This window comes from Bubalus kerabau, chromosome 12, assembly GCF_029407905.1.
Source record: "Bubalus kerabau isolate K-KA32 ecotype Philippines breed swamp buffalo chromosome 12, PCC_UOA_SB_1v2, whole genome shotgun sequence".
Taxonomy (NCBI): domain Eukaryota; kingdom Metazoa; phylum Chordata; class Mammalia; order Artiodactyla; family Bovidae; genus Bubalus; species Bubalus kerabau.
The window spans coordinates 71,777,332-71,797,554 of record NC_073635.1 but is presented as its reverse complement, the minus strand read 5'-3'; the positions used below and the strand labels follow the sequence as shown (position 1 = coordinate 71,797,554).

At 40.7% G+C, this 20,223-nt stretch overlaps 1 protein-coding gene across 1 annotated transcript in view; it reads right to left on the bottom strand.

The window, feature by feature from the left end:
* The window catches only part of LOC129624243 (ATP-binding cassette sub-family C member 4-like), a 180,888-nt gene that overhangs the window by 84,902 nt on the left and 75,763 nt on the right, over positions 1-20,223 (bottom strand). Inside the window, 2 exon segments of the mRNA XM_055541904.1 lie at positions 7,938-8,017; positions 13,772-13,918. Coding sequence (XP_055397879.1) covers positions 7,938-8,017; positions 13,772-13,918 — 227 coding nt within the window.

The following is a 20,223-nucleotide window of genomic DNA, read 5'->3' as shown; positions in this document are numbered from 1 at the left end:
TCAGAAACAAGACTTCCCTAGTGGTCCAAGTGGTTAAGAATCCACCTACCAATGCAGGGAACACAGGTTCGATCACTGGTTCTAAAAGAATCCACATGTACAGAGGAGCTAAGCCCATGTGCCACAGTCACTGAGCCAGGCTCTAAAATCAGATGGCTGCACCTACTGAGCCCATGTGCCACAACTACTGAAATCCATGTGCCCTAGAGCCCATGCTTTGCTCAGGAAAAGCTACCAAAATGAAAAGTCCATCCACCACAAGTAGAGAAAGCCCATACATAGCAAAGACGGTCCAGTGCATCATAAATAAATGAATAAATAATTTTTAAAAATGCAATAATACTATGAAAAAGCAAATATGCATGAATAAATTTAACCAGAGAAGTGTAAGATGTCTATACTAAAATTTACAAAATATTTCTAAAATTAAAAAAGACCTAAATAAGCAGAGAGAGACACATATTAGTAATTGCAGAACCAACATTGTTAAGACTCAGACTTCTCAAATATTCTATAGCTAAAAGGAAATATTAATAAAATTTTCAGCAGGCTTTTATTTAAAATCAAATTAAAAGGCTTCCAAAATTGACACACAAAAGTAAAGAATCCAGAATGATCAAAGCAACCTTGACAAAGAAGCACAAAGTTAGACAATTTAAACTATGGGTTTCATTTCTTATTAAAATGTACAGTAACTAAGAATGCAGTATTGTTATAAGGATCAAAATATTGGTATAAACTGCAACTACTGAGGAACAAAATAAATTATACAGATGCAGATTTCCTTAATTCAATGAATAAAAGTCTTTAACAAATGTGTCCAGAATAATTGGAAAAAATAAACTTCAACCACTAATTACTCTTTCACATACAAAAAATAGCGCAAAATGCATCAATATCTAAAAAGGTAGAACATAGAAAAGTATCTTCACACTCCTAAGAATATGCAAAGATTTCTTAGAATACAAAAACATCAACTACAAAAGAAAAAGAAAATGTAAACATTAGACTTCATCAAAATTAAACCTTGACCTCCCCTAAGGATATAAATGGCAAGCCACTGACTGGAAGAAAATATCCACAATACACTAGTATTACATATATACTAAAAATAAACATCGCCAAGGGGGATTTGAGGAAGGGGTTGGGGAAGGGATCAACACCCACAGAAATCTCAAAATGACAAACTCATTATTCAGTGGGAGAGACTGGGATACTCTCTACACACTTTCCCTGACATCTCCACACAATGAAATGCAAGAGTGAGTGGTGCTGAGACAAGTAAAGGCTGCAAAAGCAAGTGACCCATAATAACCTATTACACTGAATCTCAGGCTACGTTCTCAATATCCAGATGCAGTGGCCTGTTTTTCTGCTCTCCCCTCTCTAGAAAGAAATCACTGAGGACACCTCCTTCACATTTTCTTTTTCTTGGACATTTTCACTTCATAAAACTGCAGTCCGTGGGTTGTGTGTGCTGAGGAAGGAGTGATACAGACCCTGGTGGTCTCACCATGGCCAGCATTGGTGGCTCAAGGGCATTTGCCCTTTGTGTCCATGAAAGGACGTGAAGGCTCAGTTCAGCTCTGACAAGCTGCTTTTTCTCCCCCCTCCCCAACCCCGAATGAGGGGTGTGTGAGGAATAAGCGTTTTGCAACTTAGTTTTCCTCAATAAATTACAGTATTTTGCTGAGAGCAGCTGTATGTCAGTTCACATGCTCAGAGCAGTCCCAAGCATTTTTTTTTGGAAAATTACAATGCCTAAACCTAACTTCCACATCTCACCTTCATTTTCACTTGTTTTAGTAGGAAGTTTTAGTAGGAAGACTCCTTCGAGGTGATGATTTCAATAACAGAATTATAGATAATTGAGACTTCTTAGTGTTATTTGGGACTTTGGCAAATTGTATGAAAATTACATTACTCTGAAATATTTAATGCTCAATGATCTATCTTGAAAACAACTGATTTTTATTTTGTGAGTCTACATAAGAAAGTGTCCATCAAAATCTTCAAGGATTAAAAACCTGGAATCTCTGTGATACAAATTCATGAGATGATATTTATGGGCCTTGAAACTGTCTCTGACAATAACTTTAATGCAATATAATGCCACTTTGCCAAAGGCAAAAGGAGAAGAGGAAAGCAGAGAATAAGATGGCTGGATGACATCACCGATTCAATGGACATGAACTTGGGCAGACTCCGGGAGATGGTGAGGCACAAGAAGGCCTGGCATGCTTCAGTTCATGGGGTCACAAAGAGTTGAACATGACTTAGCAACTGAACATCAACAAATACCACTGTCATCAGACTATTTCTTACCTAAAACACATATGTGGTATTTTAGAAATAGTTACTTACTGCTCAACATGCATTTAGATGTTATGCAATAATAATATTAAAATGAACTTCACTTTGTCTTCCCAACAAACCTTAGGAAGTGAGCATTATTTTCTCCATTTTACAGAAAGGAGAGTGTGGCTTTGTGGGGCGGAGATGATAAGAAGGAGAGCTCGGACTGGGGCTTGGAAAGGGCGACTGAGGGGCTCTGCCCTGCCACACTTTAAAGCTGTTGACATCATGAATGATTATCAGGTGCAATCACACCACATAAGTTGATTTTTTTATGCTTCATCCTCTGAAATGGTGAACAGCTCCAATTTCCCCAACCACTCATAAAATGTGACTGAACAGGCTGGTAGCTGTGAGAGTCAGTGTACAGGATGGTGCACAAACTCAGGATTGCCTCTCTTTTGGGATCTAGTCTCTGAGTGACATCACCTGAGGGGGTGGACTGTCCTGCAATGTGGACAACTACTAAGAATCCAGGGTTTTCCTTAGCCACACTTGGCATCACTATCACAAAATTAAATAAATTATCTGAAATTTCATTTAAGGGAGTGAGAAGAAATTAGATAAGGGAAAGTATATGGAATAAACACTTTTGAAGTAATAAAAATAAAAATGATCAAGAATTTTCTAAGGTTTATACAACAAGGAAAAGCAAAATCATCAAAACTGAATTTTAACACAGGTGTGCTTACACAGCTGAAAAAGAACCTTTCAGTCCCTTCCCTTCCCGCCCTCAGGTGGTTATACAGAGAAAGACTGGGTCCCACACAGGAACTTGGCTTCCACAAACACCTCCTGTGCCACCATCCACAGCAGCCTTTCTCTTTCATCTGGGATGAAAGGTTACCTCCCAGAAGCTCCACAACCTCCTGGACCAGGAGTCAGCCCTTCCCATCAGGTGGCCAAATTATTGGAGCTTCAGCTTCAACACCAGTCCTTCCAGTGAACACTCAGGACTGATCTCTTTTACGATGGACTGGTTGGATCTCCTTGCAGTCCAAGTGACTCTCAAGAGTCTTCTCCAACAACAAAGTTCAAAAGCATCAATTCTTCGGTTCTTAGCTTTCTTTATGGTCCAACTGTCACATCCATACATGACTACTGAAAGAACCATAGACTTGACTAGATGCACCTTTGTTGACAAAGTAACATCTCTGCTTTTTAATATGCTGTCTCAGTTGGTCAAAGCTTTCCTTCCAAAGAGTAAGCGCTTTTTAATTTCATGGCTGCACTCATCATCTGCAGAGATTATAGAGCCCGCAAAAATGAAGTCTGCCACTGTTTCCACTGGTTCCCCATCTATTTGCTATGAAGTGATGGGACCGGATGCCATGATCTTAGTTTTCTGAATGTTAAGCTTACAGAATGGAAAAGACTAGAGATCTCTTCAAGAAAATTAGAGATACCAAGGGAACATTTCATGCAAAGATGGGCTCGATAAAGGACAGAAATGGGATGGACCTAACAGAAGCAGAAGATATCAAGAAAAGGTGGCAAGAATACACAGAAGAACTCTACATAAAAGATTTTCATGACCCAGATAATCACGATGGTGTGATCACTGACCTAGAGCCAGACACCCTGGTATGTGAAGTCAAGTGGGCCTTAGAAAGCATCACTACGAACAAAGCTAGTGGAGGTGATGGAATTCCAGTAGAGCTATTTCAGATCCTGAAAGATGATGCTGTGAAAGTGCTGCACGCCATATGTCAGTAAATTTGGAAAACTCAGCAGTGGCCACAGGACTGGAAAAGTTCAGTTTTCATTCCAATCCCAAAGAAAGGCAATGCCAAAGAATGCTCAAACTACTGCACAGTTGCACTCATCTCACATGCTAGTAAAGTAATGCTCAAAATTCCCCAAGCCAGGCTTCAGCAATATGTAAACCATGAACTTCCTGATGTTCAAGCTGGTTTTAGAAAAGGCAGAGGAACCAGAGCTCAAATTGCCAACATCTGCTGGATCATGGAAAAAGCAAGAGAGTTCCAGAAAAACATCTATTTCTGCTTTATTGACTATGCCAAAGCCTTTGACTGTGTGGATCACAATAAACTGTGGAAAATTCTGAATGAGATGGGAATACCAGACCACCTGACCTGCCTCTTGAGAAATCTGTATCCAGGTCAGGAAGCAACAGTTAGAACTGGATATGGAGCAACAGACTGGTTCCAAATAGGAAAAGGAGTTCATCAAGGCTGTATATTATCACCCTGCTTATGTAACTTATATGCAGAGTACATCATGAGAAATGCTGGACTGGAAGAAACACAAGCTGGAATCAAGATTGGCAGGAGAAATATCAATAACCTCAGATATGCAGATGACACCACCCTTATGGCAGAAAGTGAAGAGGAACTCAAAAGCCTCTTGATGAAAGTGAAAGAGGAGAGTGAAAAAGTTGGCTTAAAGCTCAACATTCAGAAAACGAAGATTATGGCATCCTATCCCATCACTTCATGGGAAATAGATGGGGAAACAGTGTCAGACTTTATTTTTCTGGGCTCCAAAATCACTGCAGATGGTGACTGCAGCCGTGAAATTAAAAGACGCTTACTCCTTGGAGGGAAAGTTAGGACCAACCTAGATAGCATGTTCAAAAGCAGAGACATTACTTTGCCAACAAAGGCCCATCTAGTCAAGGCCGTGGTTTTTCCTGTGGTCATGCATGGATGTGAGAGTTGGACTGTGAAGAAGGCTGAGAGCCGAAGAAATGATGCTTTTGAACTGTGGTGTTGGAGAAGACTCTTGAGAGTCCCTTGGACTGCAAGGAGATCCAACCAGTCCATTCTGAAGGAGATTAGCCCTGGGATTTTTTTGGAAGGCGTGATGCTAAAGCTGAAACTCCAGTACTTTGGGCACCTCATGCGAAGAGTTGACTCATTGGAAAAGACTCTGATGCTGGGAGGGACTGGGGGCAGGAGGAGAAGGGGACGACAGAGGATGAGATGGCTGGATGGCATCACTGACTCGATGGACGTGAGTCCGAGTGAACTCTGGGAGTTGGTGATGGACAGGGAGGCCTGGCGTGCTGTGATTCATGGGGTCACAAAGAGTCGGACATGACTACGCAACTGAACTGAACTGACCTGAAGCTTTAAGCCAACTTTTTCACTTCCCTATTTCACTTTAATCAAGAGGTGCTTTAGTTCTTCTTCACTTTCTGCCATAAAGGTGGTGTCATCTGCATACCTGAGATTATTAATATTTCTCCAGGCAATCTTGATTCCAACTTGTGCTTCCTCCAGCCCAGCATTTCTCATGACATACTCTGCATATAAGTTACATAAGCAGGGTGACAACATACCTCCTTGACATAGTCCCTTTTATATTTGGAACCAGGCTGTTGTTCCATGTCCAGTTCTAACTGTTGCTTCCTGACCTGCATACAAATTTCTCAAGAGGCAGGTCAGGTGGTCTGGTATTCCCATCTCACTCAGAATTTTCCAGTTTGTTGTGATCCACACAGTCAAAGGGTTTGGCATAGTCAATAAAGCAGAAGTAGATGTTTTTCTGGAACTCTCTTGATTTTTCGATGATCCAGCAGATGTTGGCAATTTGATCTCTGGTTCCTCTGCCTTTTCTAAAACCAGCTTGAACATCTGGAAGTTCACAGTTCACCCTGGCTTGGAAAATTTTGAGCATTACTTCACTAGCCTGCGAGATGAATGCAGTTGTGCGGTAGTTTGAGCATTTTTGGCATTGCCTTTCTTAGGGATTGGAATGAAAACTGACATTTTCCAGTCCTGTGGCCACTGCCAAGTTTTCCAAATTTGGTAGCATATTTAGTGCAGCACCTTCGCAGCATCATCTTTTAGGATCTGAAGTAGCTCAACTGGAATTCCATCACCTCCACTAGCTTTGTTCATAGTGATGCTTCCTCAGGCCCACTTTATGTCACATTCCAGGATGTTTGGCTCTAGGTGAGTGATCGCACCATCGTGATTATCTGGGTTGTGAAGATCTTTTTTGTACAGTTTTGTGTATTCTTGCCACCTCTTCTTAATGTCTTCTGATTCTGTTAGGTCCATACCGTTTCTGTCGTTTATTGAGCCCATCTTTGCATGAAATATTCCCTTGGTATCTCTGATTTTCTTGAAGAGATCTCTAGTCTTTCCCATTCTGTTGTTTTCCTCTATTTCTTTGCATTGATTGCTAGGGAAGGCTTTCTTATCTCTCCTGCTATTCTTTGTAACTCTGCATTCAGATGCTTATATCTTTCCTTTTCTCCATTGCTTTTCACTTCTCTTCTTTTCACAGCTATTGGTAAGGCCTCTTCTGACAGTCATTTTGCTTTTTGTATTTCTTTTTCTTGGGGACAGTCTTGATCTCTGTCTCTTGTATAATATTACAAACCTCCATCCATAGTTCATCAAGCACTCTGTCAATCAGATCTTGTCTCTTAAACCTATTTCTCACTTCCACTGTATAATCATAAGGGATTTGATTTAGGTTGTAACTGAATGGTCTAGTGGTTTTCCCTACTTTCTTCGATTTAAGTCTGAATTTGGCAATAAGACACCTTAAGACGGAGCAATCAGCTTGTGATAAGAACAACTGTCTACAAAAAAAAGGCATTTTCTGAGATGACTTTGTTCCCATAATCGAATTACTGGCTTAAAAGCCTTCATATCTTCAAAGCTGCTCTCTATTAAACTTCCTGGACTTCCCAGGTGCCTCAGTGGTAAGAATCTGCCTACACTGCAGGAGACACAAGTCTTGTCTCTGGGTCAGGAAATTCCCTGGACAAGGAAATGGCAACCCACTCTGGTAGTCTTGCCTGAGAAATCCCATGGATGGAGAAGGCTGGTGGGTTGCAGTCCACAGTGTTACAAACGAGTCTGACACAATTTGGCAAGTAAACAACATTGTCCTTGTTAAAGTATTATTTTCACCCTATTTTTAACCAATCTTTTCTTTGTAAGTAACCACACCTGGCTTTATCCAAATAAAATGGTGCAGCAGATATTTGTCCCCTGTGGGACTACAACACATCATGCTCGTGCTCAGATGTGTCCAACTCTTTGCAGCCTCATGGACTATAGCCTGCCAGGCTCTTCTGTCTGTGGAATTTTCTGGGCAAGAATGCTGAAGTGGGTTGCCATTCCATTCTCCAGGGCATATTCCCAACCCAGGAATTAAACCCAAGTCTCTTGCATCTCCTGCACTGGCAGGTAAATTCTTCACCACTGAGCCACTTGGGAAGCCAAATACAATGCATAATTTATTTAATCTAGGTTATCTTTCCATGAGAAGTGACTGTCTCTCTGTTATGAAATGTGCTCACAGTAAAGGGAATCCACACCAGACACCTGGAAGGCAGAGGGAGAACCATTTACCCAGCATGTTCCTGCTTTAGACCAATCTTGGCATGACTGTGTAGCCACTCCTGCCCCAGGAGTTACTCATGTTAACTCAGCCTCCCAATCACAGCCACACCTCTCTCTCAGAAACACAGCCTCTTGTGGAAGATAACAGGACACATCACCAGGCTGAAAGGCCCACCTCCAATCCCTGTGAAAAATCCTTGAGAAACAGGCACTCTGCTCTTCCCTGTGAGAACTCTGGCAGGACTGGTACACTACCTGGATGAAATCTTGAAATATCAGGGGCAACAAGTCATCCATATGCCCAATGTCTTTGAAGAAACGATTTAAAATTCTTCCTGCAAGAATAGGATACAAAAAATTACTCATTTCCTCAGATATGACCTTTAAGAGAAATAATTCATGAACAAATCAAAACAATATTTTTGAAGTATATATATTTAGGGACTTTCCTGGTGATACAGTGTCCCCAGTACAGGGGACATGGGTTTGACCCCTGGTGCAGGAAGATTCCACATGCTATAGAGCAATTAAGCCTGTGCACCACAACTACTGAAGTCCATGTGCCTAGAGCCTGAGCTCTGCAACAGAAAAAGCGACCACAATGTGCAGCAACAAAGACCCATGCAACTAAAAACAAATAAATAATTCTTTTTTTAAAAGTATATGTATTAAATACTTAATATATTGGGCTTACTTCCCTAGGGGCTCATGCTTGGAGAAGCAATGGCATCCCACTCCATTACTCTTGCCTGGAAAATCCCATGGATGGAGGAGCCTGGTAGGCTGAAGTCCATGGGGTCGCTAAGAGTTGGACATGACTGAGTGACTTCCCTTTCACTCTTCACTTTCATGCTTTGGAGAAGGAAATGGCAACCCACTCTAGTTCTTGCCTGGAGAATCCCAGGGATGGTGGAGCCTGGTGGGCTGCTGTCTCTGGGGTAGCACAGAGTCAGACACGACTGAAGTGACTTAGCAGTAGCAGCAGTAGGGGCTCATGCTAAAGAATCCACTTGCCAACTCAGGGGACATAAGAAACAGGAGTTCAATTCCTGGGTCAGGAAGATCACCCGGAGATGGAAATGGCAACCCACTCCAGTATTCTTGCCTGGAGAATCCCAGGGATCGGGGAGCCTGGTGGGCTACAGTCCATGGGGTCCCAAAGAGTCAGGCATGACTGAGCGACTTCACTTTCACTTTTTACTTTCATGCTCTGGAGAAGGAAATGGCAACCCACTCCAGTGTTCTTGCCTGGAGAATCCCAGGGAAGGGGGAGACTGGTGGGCTGCTGTCTATGGGGTCGCATAGGGTCTGACATGACTGAAGCGACTTGGCAGCAGCAGCAGCCAGTATCTTACCTGGGAAATCCCATGGACAGAGGAGCCTGGCAGGCTACAGTCCATGGGACTACAAAAGAGTTAGACATGACTTAGTGGTAACACAACAACAAATTTAATATATTATAAATTCATATGAAATAAGCCAGTGTCAGTGGTAAAAAGAAAGACAAAATAGGATGATACCTAAAGAGAAACAAAAATACCACCAAATGGCAGGGGGTGGGGAATTGACATTGACTGAGTCCTAATTTTTAAAAGACTCGGGGAATCTTGTGGCAGTAACAGGAAGGTTTGGTGGATTAGAGAATGTTCCATCCCTTTAGATCCATTCCATCTAAGGCTCAGTCCAAGTGCTAAATTGGTAAATAAATATTTGCAAAATACCTAAGTTAATCCTAATTGTTAAACCAATTTTGCTTTAATTATCAAGCTTAATTTTGCCAAGTGATACTTTTTAAATAAACATAATTATAAACTCTCTGCAATTGTTTTTTTTCCCTCCAGATGGCTCACAGCAGCTCACATTTTGGGAAATTATGGCTTGTGGCCATTTCCAAGCTGTAAGTTCACTACTGGGGTAATAAGCCCTTATTTCCAGAGGTGTACTAAGTGTGACAAGCACAGACTTATGAATAAGCATCTAAGAAGACCAGAGGGATGTAAGCAGGAAAACTGAAATATCACTAAATGACCAAGAATCATTTATCATTGATTTTATTTCCCTTCTTAGTATCCACAATAATAGTACATCTTTAAGGCTGCAGGATAGAATATGATAATTTCTGATAAATATCTGGCATAAACTAAAAGTGCCACCTGTCTCTTCAGTAAACAAAGGATGCTGCAGCCATCAGGACTCTGCAGCCACCCCTGCAAGGGTGGTGCACCCTGAGGAGACTCAGGATGAGAAAGAACAGGAACTGTCCCCAGACAGGGGAGGTGCACATCAAAGGAACTGTAGCAGGGATGAGCCAAGACGGACTCCATGCTGGATCTGTTTTTTTGACCATTGCTATTCACTGCTTTTGTCAGGGAACCCTGCCTTCTGCCTGAATATTAAACTAAAGTGGCTTTTATCAGCTCACATGGAGACAATCCGATCCTCACCACCTGTGAATGGCTGCAGAAAAACTACCCTCACATTGTTCAAGATAAATGGCCTTTGACTTCACTCCCTCACCTCCTCTCCCCTACGTTCTGTAAAAGAGCCAGGCATATAGACCCCAACAAGATGGGGTTATTTTGAGATATTAGTCTTCCATCTTCTCAGTCTGCCATGTTTCCAAATAAAGTCATTATTCTTTGCCTTAACATAATGTAAGATTTATCAGCATTGTGAGTCAGGCAGAACGGGCTTGAACTTGGTAACAAGTAACACCACTGTATGTGGTTTTCTCTTCATGCCATCACATACCAGAAACCAAGACCACCATAAATCATCTATTAAAAATTCTACTTTTGAAAATAAACACAGAAAAGAGTTCAATTCAATACACCACCAAAAGAGTAAATAACTGATGCCTGTAAACCTTTGGGCATACTTTTGCAATACTTATTTGGGCTTCTATTTTTTTGAAGGAATGACGTTCTGATAATAGACCCAGGAGGGGGAGACAAGATACACACGGTGCATGCCTGCTGCCCCAGGATTAGTGACCTTAAAGATTTAAACTTGGTTCCAAATCCCTGAATAATAAATCAGCATCTGGAGAAGTCTACAGGTCATCAAGAGCCTGGTTAACAGTGGTCACAACCACTCAGAGGCTGTGATAACAGAAATTCAGTCTCACTTGATGCTCCCAAATTTATAACTAGTTTTCACGTTAACAGGCAAAGTATAGAGACTTCACAGCTGCAACGGCAGACTCTTCCAATCACTTCCTCACTCCAGCTTGATAATGAGATAAAATTGCATGGGCCTCTGCAGTTAACCATCCTGTGCTCCTCACAGTGCCTGGACTAAAGAACATGTGTTGAATAAATCTGCACAAGATGCTGCACTAAACATTCTTATTTAATCCTCACAAAAGTCTTGTGAAACAGGAAGTCTGTGGTTATTCCCATTTCACAGGAGAGAAGTTCCCAGACATCATGTTGACATTCTTACTGAGGTTCATTAGACACCGACCCTGTGCTAAGCACTGTGAACTATTAACCTGCTTAATGGCCATAACATCAAGATATTGGTAAATGTGTGAACAGTATTCTCATTTTACGGTAAGAAAATTGAAACACAGAGAAATTAAATAACTAGCATATAAGTATTAACATAACTGGCTATTACTATTAGTAATTATCTCCAGGACTGAACCCAGGAAGTTGGCTCCAGGGTCCATACTTACAACCATGACAACATCCTGCCTGGAGATTTGCTTCCCGTAGTATCTACCTCCTTTGGCCTTGATCACACAGCTAGTTGATGGCCAGGCCAAGGCTACTCCTGTCCTCCCTCCAGTCACATCCCTGTCTCAACAGGTCCTGTCAATAATCATCTGCAAAAACAAAGCCATCCTGGGCCTCAGCACAAGTCTAACCAACTGAACAGAGAGGGCATGTACACTGATGAACTAACGCTTCATAGGAACCCAGGTCAGGAGGCTGCCTTCCAAAGCAAGACAGGTGAAGGCCTCAGGGTGGAGAGAAACAACCACTGGGAACCTTCAGGGACACTTTTACTTAATACTGAAGATCCACCTGCTATAAACCACAAGACCTCTTAAATGTAACCATAAGTCCATTGTAAAACTAGAGGGTTGATTATATTGAAGAGGATGTTTACATTTCACTGATCTTATATTTTAATTAATCTTACATTACCATTTAGGTAAAACTCAAAATATGGGCAGATGTCAGAGCTCTGTGGTTCCAGAAAAGGATGGACAATGAAAGAAAGAAACGCACAGCCTGTCTTCTGTAGAGATGTTCCTGGGAAAAGGTCCTTCCTAGTTAGCTCAACACTACATAACACACCCAATGTTTCAACAACTAGTCAAAAACATTCCAATACATTTGCATCATCTGTTAGGTGTTTCATATGCCACATAACAAATGGACTCCTAAATCATCCTGCAAAGTAAACATTCATGTATTTTTACAGACATGCATAAATTGGAATAAAGGCTTATTTGCTCCTAATTCAGGTTTTCTCTTGCAGGAAAAATTATCAGTGAAGCTTTTGTAGAAAATGAATAAACAGACACAGTGATTTTCTTCCAAGCATATCTTCCATTTTCAAAATCCACACACATATGGACACCTTATCTTTGACAAAGGAGGCAAGATTATACAATGGATTAAAGACAATCTCTTTAACAAGTGGTGCTGGGAAAACTGGCCAACAACTTGTAAAAGAATGAAACTAGAGAACTTTCTAACACCATACACAAAAATAAACTCAAAATGGATTAAAGATCTAAACGTAAGACAAGAAATTATAAAACTCCTAGAGGAGAACATAGGCAAAACACTCTCCAACATACTTCACAGCAGGATCCTCTATGACCCACCTCCCAGAATATTGGAAATAAAAGCAAAAATAAACAAATGGGACCTAATTAAAATTAAAAGCTTCTGCACAACAAAGGAAACTATAAGCAAGGTGAAAATACAGCCTTCAGAATGGGAGAAAATAATAGCAAATGAAGCAACTGACAAACAACTAATCTCAAAAATATACAAGCAACTCCTACAGCTCAATTCCAGAAAACTAAATGACCCAATCAAAAAATGGGCCAAAGAACTAAATAGACATTTCTCCAAAGAAGACATACAGATGGCTAACAAACACATGAAAAGATGCTCAACATCACTCATTATCAGAGAAATGCAAATCAAAACCACTATGAGGTACCATTTCACACCAGTCAGAATGGCTGCGATCCAAAAGTCTACAAGCAATAAATGCTGGAGAGGGTGTGGAGAAAAGGGAACCCTCTTCCACTGTTGGTGGGAATGCAAACTAGTACAGCCACTATGGAGAACAGTGTGGAGATTCCTTAAAAACCTGGAAATAGAACTGCAATATAACCCAGTAATCCCACTGCTGGGCATACACACTGAGGAAACCAGAAGGGAAAGAGACACGTGTACCCCAGTGTTTATCACAGCACTGTTTACAATAGCTAGGACATGGAAGCAACCTAGATGTCCATCAGCAGATGAATGGATAAGAAAGCTGTGGTACATATCCACAATGGAGTATTACTCAGCCATTAAAAAGAATACATTTGAATCAGTTCTAATGAGGTGGATGAAACTGGAGCCTATTATACAGAGTGAAGTAAGCCAGAAGGAAAAACACCAATACAGTATACTAACGCATATATATGGAACTTAGAAAGATGGTAACAATAACCCTGTGAATGAGACAGCAAAAGAGACACTGATGTATAGAACAGTCTTTTGTACTCTGTGGGAGAGGGAGAGGATGGGATGATTTGGGACAATGGCATTGAAATATGTATAATATCATATATGAAACGAGTCGTCAGTCCAGGTTTGATGCACGATACTGGATGCTTGGGGCTGGTGCACTGGGACAACCCAGAGAGATGCTATGGGGAGGGAGGAGGGAGGAGGGTTCAGGATGGGGAACACATGTATACCTGTGGCAGATTCATGTTGATATATGGCAAAACCAATACAATACTGTAAAGTTAAATAAAATTAAATTAAAAAAAAAAAAGAAAATGTAACCAGGCACTTAATGTGTTAACAAGACATATTCACTGAAAAATTTGGTGTCTAACTTACCTATTGGATTTCTATTGAAGAACAATACCGGAGCTCTTAAAATGGTCTCCAACATCTTGTTGTGCAAAGTTCGTGAAGAATTAACAAGGATGTAGAATATCAGTAGAGACCGTGTGATGCCAAAAAGGACAGTAGACACAGTTAACCCTGAAATAAAGAAGCCTCACTCAGCACAAAATCTCTGTCTGATCCTCAACCATGCTAAAGCATGGCAGGCAGTTTAAAAAGATACTGTGTATTTTATTCTATAAATAAAATTTGTATAGAGATTTACGTACATAGAATACAGAATAAAAAACACACACATATATAAAGTAGATTCTCTAAGAGTTTAATGCTTTCAAAAAATATACTTATAAATAAAAGTGTAAAAATTACTGTTTTGCTCTCACTAAACAGAAACAACATGGGGGGAAATGTGTAAACTGCAGCTTAATTCTGGGCTTGCCTAATTCAATTACAAGTTCTAATAAAACTTATAAGAAAGATAATTATACAAGTAGCTGATCTTTCTTTTTCCACATTTCAAATCTCATTATTTACAACATGTCCCATAATCTAAAAGTAAGGTATGCTTTGGTGAAAGTAAAATTGTTAGGTGCTGAGTTGTGTCATACTCTTTGCAACCCCAGGGACTGTAGCCCCCAGGCTCCTCTGTCCATGGAATTCTCCAGGCAAGAATACCGGAGTGAGTGGGTTGCCACTCCCTTCTCCGATGCTTTGCTACCAGAAAAAGAATTAACAGGGAAAAGGAGACATGCTATACCATTTCTTTGTAATTTACAAGGAAATTTACTTCCATGTAAAGCAGCTTTTTAAGAACCTACTGTATAGCACAGGGAACTCTACTTAATTCTCTGTGGTGACCTATGTGGAAAGGAAATCTAAAGATAGGATATATGTTCAATGGTTCACTTGGCTGTACAACAGAAACTAAAACAACATTGGAAAGCAACTATAATAAAAATTTAAAATAATACAAATAAACTATCCAGTTCTATGCCCAAGTAGCTATAAAGAGTATGAAAAGACCATGTTAAGTTGCAAGTGGACAATCTCTTAAATAATTGAACTGAAAAAACTACAAATTATATTTTGACATGAGATAATCTAAACAAGATAATCTAAAATAATCTTTCACTATTTTATAGAACCCCAAAGCATTTGTAAATAAATATAATCATTCAAATTTATGTCTTATTAATGACATAAAAAAGCACTACTATGCATATAAAAATTAAAATAGCCCTCCAAACATCTCTTCAACTCACAATGCTGTATAGAGTGGGGATAACTTTGGCAATATGTATTCCATCAAGTACTTTTTCCCATTCAGCTACCACATAAGTGTTATTTAATTTCTCAAAGCTGCTCAAATTCCTGAATTCCATCAACAGGAATTTGCCTTAGCCCACCATCCTATATGAATGTGTAACAGAATCCCTTCCTTCTTCTTTAAGCCTTCGTTGTCCACCAATTCAGAAGGTAAACAACTGGTAGATTCAAGTTTCTTATCAAGTGATCAATAAAATAAATACTAAATTTCAATAAGTGGATTTTTACATAATTTACTCTTTATATAAAGCTTGTAGAAGCATTTCCTGTGAGAATATTTCAATTTTTAGTTTTTTTTTTTAAATTTATTGGGGTTACAATGTTGTGTTAGTTTCTGCTGTTCAACAAGGTAAATCAGCTATACATATACATATATCCTTCCCTCTTGGACCTCCCATCCCCCCATCCCTCCCCTCTAGGTCATCAGAGAGCACTGAGCTGAGCACCCTGTGCTATATAGCAGCTTCCCACTAGCTATCTGTTTTACACATGGTAGTGTATCTATGTCAATACAAATCTCCCAATTCATCTCCCTCACCTCCCCACTCCGGCTCTGTGTCCAAACATCTATTCTCTACATCTACAACTCTATTCATCCCCTTAAAACAGGTTCATCTGTACCATTTTTCTAGATTCCATATTGTTGTTCAGTCGCCAAGTCATGTCCAACTATTCACAACCCCATGGACTGCAGCACCCAAGGCTTCCCTGTCCCTCACCATCTCCTGGAGTTTGCCCAAGTTCATGAATCAGTGATGCTATACAACCAGCTCATCCTCTGTCACCTTCTTCTCCTTCTGCATTCAACCTTTCCCAGCATCAGAGTCTTTTCCAGTGAGTCAGCTGTTTGCATCAGGAGGCCAAAGTATTGGAGCTTCAGCGTCAACATCAGTCCTTCCAATAAACACTCAGGACTGATCTCCTTTACGATGGGCTGGTTGGATCTCCTTGCAGTCCAAGGACTCTGAAGAGTCTTCTCCAACACCACAGTTCAAAACCATCAATTCTTCGGTGCTCAGCCTTCTTTATTGTCCAGCTCTCACATCTGTACATGACTACTGGAAAGATAGCCTTGTGTGTATAGACCTTTGTCGGCAAAGTGATGTCTCTGCTTTTTAACACACTGTCTAGGTTTGTCATAGCTTTCCTGCCAAGAAGCAATTGTCTGCTAATTTTATGGCTGCAGTCACCATCTGCAGTGATTTTAGAGCCCCAAAAGAGGAAATCCATCACTGCTCCCACATTTTCCCCTTCTGTTTGCCATGAAGTGATGGGACTGGATGCCATGATCTTAGTTTCTTTAATATTCAGTTTTAAGTTGGCTTTCCCACCCTCCCTCTTCACCCTCATCAAAAGGCTCTTTAGTTCCTTTTTGCTTTCTGCCATTAGCATGGTATCACCCACATACCTTAGACTGATATTCTCCAGAAATCTTGACTCCAGCTTGTAACCCATCCAGCCCAGCATTTCACATGATGTACTCTGTGTATAAGTTAAATAAACGGGGTGACAACAAACAGCCTTGTCATACTTCTTTCTCCATCCTGAACTAATCAGTTGTTCCATACAGGGTGCTAACTGTTGCTTCTTGACCCACATATAGGTTTCTCAGGAGACAGGTAAGATGGTTTGGTATTCCCATCTCTTTAAGAGTTTCCCCCAGTTTATTATGATCCACAGAGTCAAAGGCTTTAGCTTAGCCAGTGAAACAGAGGTAGATATTTTTCTGGAATTCCCTTGCTTTCTCTATGATCCAGCAACTGTTGGCAAGTTGATCTCTGGTTCCTCTGCCTTTATCAATGCAGCTTGGACATCTGGAAGTTCTTAGTTCACATGATGCTGAAACATAGCTTGAAGGATGTTGAGCATAACGTTACTAGCATGGGAGATGAGTGCAATTGTCTGGTGGATTGAACATTCTTTAGTACTGCCCTTCTTTGGAACTGGGATGAGGATTGACCTTTCCCAGTCCTGTGGCCACTGCTGGGTATTTGAAATTTGCTGACACATTGAGGGCAGCACTTTAATAGCATCATATTTTAGGATTTTAAATAGCTCTGCGGCAATTCCATCACCTCCACTACATTATAGGCAGCAGTGCTTCCTAAGGCTCACTTGACTTCACACTCCAGAATGTCTGGCTCTGCGTGAGAGACTACATCATCATGGTTATCCAGGTCATTAAGATCTTTATTGTACAGTTCTTCTGTGTATTCTTTCCATCTTTTATTGATCACTTCTACTTCCATTAGGTCTTTACCGTTTCTGTCCTTTATTGTGCCCATCTTTGGATGAAATGTTCCTTTGATATTTCCAATTTCCTTGAAGAGATCTCTAGCCTTACCCTTTCTGTTGTTTTCCTCTATTTCTTTGTATTGTCCATTGAGGAAAGTCTTCTGGTCTGTCCTTGTTATTCTCTAGAACTCTGCATTTAGTTCTCAGAGGTCTAGGTCTTCTCAGAACTGGTCAACTTCAGCTTCTTCGGCATCAGGGGTTGGTTCATAGACTTGGATTAGTGAGATGTTGAATGGTTTGCCTTGGAAATAAATCGAGATCATTCTGTCATTTTTAAGGTTGCATCCAAGAACTGCATTTATTTTGGACTCTTGACTATGAGTGCTATTTTGTTTCTTCAAAGTGATTCTTGCCAACAGCAGTAGATACAATGGTCATCTGAATTAAATTCACCCATTCCTGTCCATTTTAGTTCACTGATTCCTAAGATGTTGATGTTTACTCTTCCCATCTCCTGCTTGACCACATCCAATTCACCTGGATTCATAGACCTAACATTCCAGGCTTCTATGCAATACTGTTCTTTATAGCATCAGATTTTACTTTCCCCACCAGACACACCCACAACTGAGCATCATTTTCACTTTGACCCAGCCACTTCATCCTGTCTGGAGCTATTAGTAGTTGTCTCCCACTCTTCCCAAGTAGCAGCCATGAAATTAAAAGATGCTTACTCCTTGGAAGGAAGGTTATGACCAGCCTAGACAGCATATTAAAAAGCAGAGACATTACTTTGTCAACAAAGGTCCGTCTAGTCAAGCCTATGGTTTTTCCAGTGGTCACATGCAGATGTGAGAGTTGAACTATAAAAAAAGCTGAGTGCAGAAGAATTGCTGCTTTTGAACTGTGGTGTTGGAGAAGACTCTTGAGAGTGCCTTGGACTGCAATGAGATTCAACCAGTCCATCCTAAAGAAGATCAGTCTTGGGTGTTCATTAGAAGGACTGATGTTGAAGCTGAAACTCCAATACTTTGGCAACCTGATGTGAAGAGCTGACTCATTGGAAAAGACCCTGATGCTGGGAAAGATTGAGGGAAGGAGGAGAAGGGGACGACAGAGGATGAGATGGTTGGATGGCATCACCAACTCAATGGACATAGGTTTGGGTGGACTCCAGGAGTTGGTGATGGACAGGAGGCCTGGCATGCTGCCGTTCATGGGGTCGCAAAGAGTCGAACACGAATGAGTGACTGAACTGATCTGAACTTCCCCAGTAGCATATTGGACACCTTCTGACCTGGGGGCTAATCTTTTGGCATCCTATCTTTTTGCCTTTTTATGCAGTTCATGGGTTTCTCATGGCTAGTACACTGGAGTGGTTTGCCATTCCCTCCTCCAGTGGATCCCATTTTGTCATAACTCTGCACTATGACCTGCCTGTCTTAGGTGGCCCTACATGGCATAGCTCATAGCTTCATTGAGTTATGCCAGCCCCTTCACCATGCAGTGATACATGAAGAGGCTAGATTCCATATATATGCATTAATTCAAGTATTTTTTTTCCTGTTTTTTCTCTTTCTGACTACTTTACTTGTATGACAGACTCTAGGTCCATCCGCGTCTTGACAAACGACCCAATTTCATTCCTTTCTATGGATAAGTAATATTCCAGTGTACATCGGTGTTTTTCACTCAGTCATGTTCAACTCTTTGCAACCTCATGGACAGAATCCTGCCAGGCACCTCTGTCCATGGACTTCTCCAAGCATGAATACTGGAGTAGGTTGCCATGCCCTTATCTAGGAGTTCTTTCTGACCCAGGGATTGAACCCAGGTCTCCCTCATTGCAGGCAGATTCTTTACCATTTGAGCTATCAGGAAGCCACCCCTCCCCAGACCTAGTGTGTGTGTGTGTGTGTGTGTGTGTGTGTGTGTGTATACACACACACCATTAATGAAATGAAAAGACAGTCCTGTGAATGGGAGAAAATAATTACAAAATAAGTAACTGACCAGGGATTAATCGCCACAATATACAAACAGCTCATGCAGCTTAATAAAAAATTAAAAAAAAAAAATCAAAAAGTGGGCAGAAGATCTATATACACCTTTCTCCAAAGAAGACATACAGATGGCCAAGAGGCAAATGAAAAGATGCTCAATATCCTTATTAGAGAAATGCAGATCAAAACTCTGATAAGGTATTACCTCGCACAATAAATGCTAGAGAAAGTGTGGAAAAAGGGAACCTTCTTTCACTGTTAGTAGGAATGTAAATTGCTACAGTTACTATGGAGAACAGGATGGAGGTTCCTTAAAAAACAGAACCATCATACGACCCAGCAATCCCACCACTGGGCACATATCCTGAGAAAACCATAATTCAAAAAACACATGCACCCCAGTATTCATAGCAATACTATTTACAAATGCTAGGACATGGAAGCAACCTAAATGTCCATCAACAGATGAATGGAGAAAGAAGGCATTTAAAGCTTTTGTTAAATACAACCTTTAAATAGTATGTAATGCTATGCTATATGTATTCTAAATACTCTTCTGAATAGAGACAATCATGATAATATTAGTCTGGCAAGCCAAAGTTTCAATTAATCACACAGTTGGGGAGGAGATAACAGTGATCTCAGGGTAAGAAAGAGGAGGAATCCTAATTCCAGACAATGGACTTCCCCTGCTTAGCTTCTCTAGTTATTAGCGAAGTCCAAGTAATGAGCAGTGTGGAAAGGGGAACTTTGCATACCTGGGAGGGAATAATGCTTTAATCTGGGACCCATGCTGCCAGAGGATTTCATCCAAGATCAATAAAAGCCAAAGTTTATTCAGACAGAATTGGAACAACCTGAACCACAGTGTGGGGATCC